The sequence below is a fragment of the Ornithodoros turicata genome, chromosome 1 (assembly GCF_037126465.1).
Source record: "Ornithodoros turicata isolate Travis chromosome 1, ASM3712646v1, whole genome shotgun sequence".
NCBI classification, from domain to species: Eukaryota; Metazoa; Arthropoda; class Arachnida; order Ixodida; family Argasidae; genus Ornithodoros; species Ornithodoros turicata.
In genome coordinates, this window is record NC_088201.1 from 104,693,143 (window position 1) to 104,696,293 (window position 3,151).

The window sequence follows — 3,151 nt, forward strand, 5'->3', positions numbered from 1 at the left end:
AAGTTAAGCTCGGCGCGCAGTACTCATCGGTTTTTGAGGAAGCTGTGGGCTGGTTGGGACCTAAACGCCGAGCTTTTTCAATTGCGTCATTAACGACATTGGGAGGATAGTTGCGATCGGTGAATGCGTGCCGTAGATAACCTAGGTTTTGTTCGAGGTCGCTGTCCTCTGTGCAGATACGCCGGTATCTGCATGCTTGACTATAAGGTAGAGAGAGTTTGCAGTGACGGGGGTGTGAGCTATTAAAGTGTAAGTATTGCTGACTGTCAGTTGGTTTTCGGTACACCTTAGTTTCCAGTGATTGGTCCCTGACTGTTACGTGACGTCCAGAAAGTTCGTAGTTGTGGTTGAATAGTTGTGGGTGAAATTGATGCTGGGGTGCGCGTTGTTGAAGTCCCGAATGAATTCCAGTAGTGAACTCTCAGTGTTGTCCCAGATTATGAATATGTCATAGATATACCTCTTATAGAGAAATGGTCTGATGTGGCACCGCGACAGAAAACATGTTTCCAATTTACCCATGAAGATGTTCGCGTAGTTTGGGGCCATTTTTGTGCCCATAGCTGTGCCATTTATCTGGACGTAGTGTTGGCCATTAAATTCGAAGTTGTTCAGCGTTAGTATAATTTCCAATAGTACCTTCAGTGTGGCGCTGTCCACGTGGTAGGGACTGTCCGACGGTGATTTCGTGTAGGCTTCCACGACCGCCTCGATGCCGTCAGAGTGGGGAATATTAGTGTAGAGGGACGCTACATCAGGGGTGACAAGGAAGCAGTTCTCAGGTAGTTTGAGGTTGCGAATGGTCTTTAGAAAATGGTTGGTGTCTTTCACATATGACTGAAGGGTGGGGGGGATGTCCTTGATGAGGTAGTCCACAAGCGTTGACAAGTTCTCTGTCACTGTGTTGTTGCCAGATATGATGGGTCTGCCTGGATTGCCCGGCTTGTGAATGTTGGGTAACAGATAAAAGCGACCAGGTTTCGGAGATTGTGGAAGGAGTTGCTTATGTGTATCAGGCGTGATTTTTTTGTTATCACGGAGGTCGGTTAGGGTCCTCTCGATCTTTGACGCATAGTCTGGTGTGGGATCGCGATCAAGCCTCTCATAAAACGTTGTGTCTTCCAGTTGGGGGGCTCCCTCGCGAATATATGCGTCAGTGTCCATGACCACAATAACACCTCCCTTGTCCGCGGGTTTGATGACAATGTCCTTTCGCTTCTCAAGATCGCTGAGTGCTTTGCGTTCTTCACTTGACAGATTGTGTCGTGGGGGTCCTTTTTTGGACGTTACTTTGAGGATATCCTTTTGCACAGCTTGGATGTAATCATCGAGATGGCGGTCCCTGTGTTCAGGGGGTGACCACACTCTAAGAAAAAAAGGTGTAATTTTCTACCTTTTGGGGTAGAAGTGTGTTGTCACAGATTCTCAACCCTTTTGGGGTAGAAAGTGAGGGGTAGAAACACTTCTACCCCTTCATTTCTACCACACTGGTGGAACAGTTCTACCTCTGAGTGTGAAGAGAATTCTACCCTGTTAGTGGCAAGATTCTGCCCCTACATGGTTAACTATTATTCCTCTGGGGGGTCTATCTTTTCTCTCCATATGGAAGACACCTCTACCCCAAAGATGAGAAATATCTGCCCACCTTGACGCTAAATATTCAACCATTCCCGGAAGACAGTTCTACCGTGAGTAGAACTGTTCTCCCTTATTGGAAGATAATTTTTTACCCGAAATGGTAAGAATCTTTGCTATTATTCGTGCTGTGCCTACCGGTGGCATATCTCTACCCGTAATGACGGGGCATTTAGACCTTGTAGGGAAATATTTACTCCGCCTTTCATGAAGGACGTCTGCCCTTTTGAGAAGAACTTGACGTATAGTATTTGTGTGGATAAGATAGAATATATACGCAGACAACTGTTACTGATCACAGCATTTTATTAGCACGTCACAATTGGAATCGTACACTTGCGCTTACCAATGCGAAAGGTACATCCATTTTGAAGAAGCCTGAGCACGGAGACACGAAAGAAAACACGACAGAACACAGACGACTCCATTGTTGCATCCATCAGACTGCACAGCACTTGCATGGACTGTCTTGCACATAAATTCCACATGCATGCACCATAACAAGGGCATCGGGATAACTTCTGAGGGCTTGACGTTTCACACTACTGTGTCGCTCTAAATACACACGAATCTTCACTCGGTACGTAATATCTGCCCAGAGGAACACGTTGCAGGACGGATGATTTCAACTGAAATGTAAATGGCATTAATAGACCATTTAAGACAAGCGATAAATAATAACGACGGTACATGTTTCACTTCTCAGAAATATGTTTACATGTGTGATTCCCTCAGAAATAAGCATGCAAAAAGAAGAAGGCTAACCCGGCAGTGGACAAAAGCCAAGAAAAAATAAATAAACATATAAATAACACAGCGCACATCTAAAAAACCATGACTCGAGCGATGAATGCTTCTCCCATCAAACAGTGGCTCACCGTATGTTATGGCTCCGTTTCTTCATTTTCGAAGTGGATCCCGTAATCACATCCGGCGGGCGCTGATAAGGTGCCGTGCTAAAGTTGTCATGGTGATCTGCGTGAATTACACAAACGCATTTGCTCATATTGCAGTTTCATAGGATGCTGAAAAAGTGTCAGACGACATGCCGGTCAACCCGAACACGCAATGCGCAAAACACATCTGATCACTGCATATAAGACGCTCGGGAAGAAAAATCTTGAATATCAAAATTACTCACCTGATTCTGTCCTAACTCCACCTTGCTTATGTTCATACCATTGCAGCTGAACCGATAACACCTTCCACCATGCAGATGCGAATACCCGACTCAGCATAGTCATTAGGCCGCACGCATGGCCTTCGGTGCAGCAATGTCCACGTGCAAACCGACAGTCTGTCACTTTCAGCGTTCGTCTCTATACTGACCCCTTTTACACAATCAGCGATTCCGCGCAAGCGCAGACACTCTGTGTTTGGTCGCTCTGGCTAATCTCTTGAACAGTGACCTCGAAGTTGGACCAAACGCCTTTGTGCGCAGGATTAGTAACCCTCAACTATTCTCGTCGCTTGAGTGACTCCATTTACACTTCCATTAGTGACCCTGCTACGAAAC

The 3,151-nt window shown here is 45.9% G+C and overlaps 1 protein-coding gene across 1 annotated transcript; it reads right to left on the reverse strand.

Moving 5' to 3' along the window:
* Positions 1-315: 315 nt before the first annotated feature.
* Positions 316-2,879, reverse strand: LOC135381512 (uncharacterized). The gene is made up of 3 exons (XM_064612552.1): positions 2,777-2,879; positions 2,514-2,610; positions 316-1,366 (listed from the first exon to the last, which is right to left on the reverse strand). The coding sequence occupies exons 1-3, from the start codon at positions 2,877-2,879 to the stop codon at positions 316-318; spliced, it is 1,251 nt and encodes a 416-aa protein (XP_064468622.1).
* Between the last annotated feature and the right edge of the window lie 272 nt (positions 2,880-3,151).

What these genes read in the sequence shown, in the direction of transcription:
- LOC135381512 (XM_064612552.1), bottom strand. Translation starts at nt 2,879, where the DNA reads ATGACTATGCTGAGTCGGGTATTCGCATCTGCATGGTGGAAGGTGTTA. An exon ending in TGGAGTTAGGACAGAATCAG is followed by an intron (nt 2,611 to 2,776) that starts GTGAGTAATTTT and finishes TAATTCACGCAG; the next exon opens with ATCACCATGACAACTTTAGC. An exon ending in AAACGGAGCCATAACATACG is followed by an intron (nt 1,367 to 2,513) that starts GTGAGCCACTGT and finishes TTTTTTTCTTAG; the next exon opens with AGTGTGGTCACCCCCTGAAC.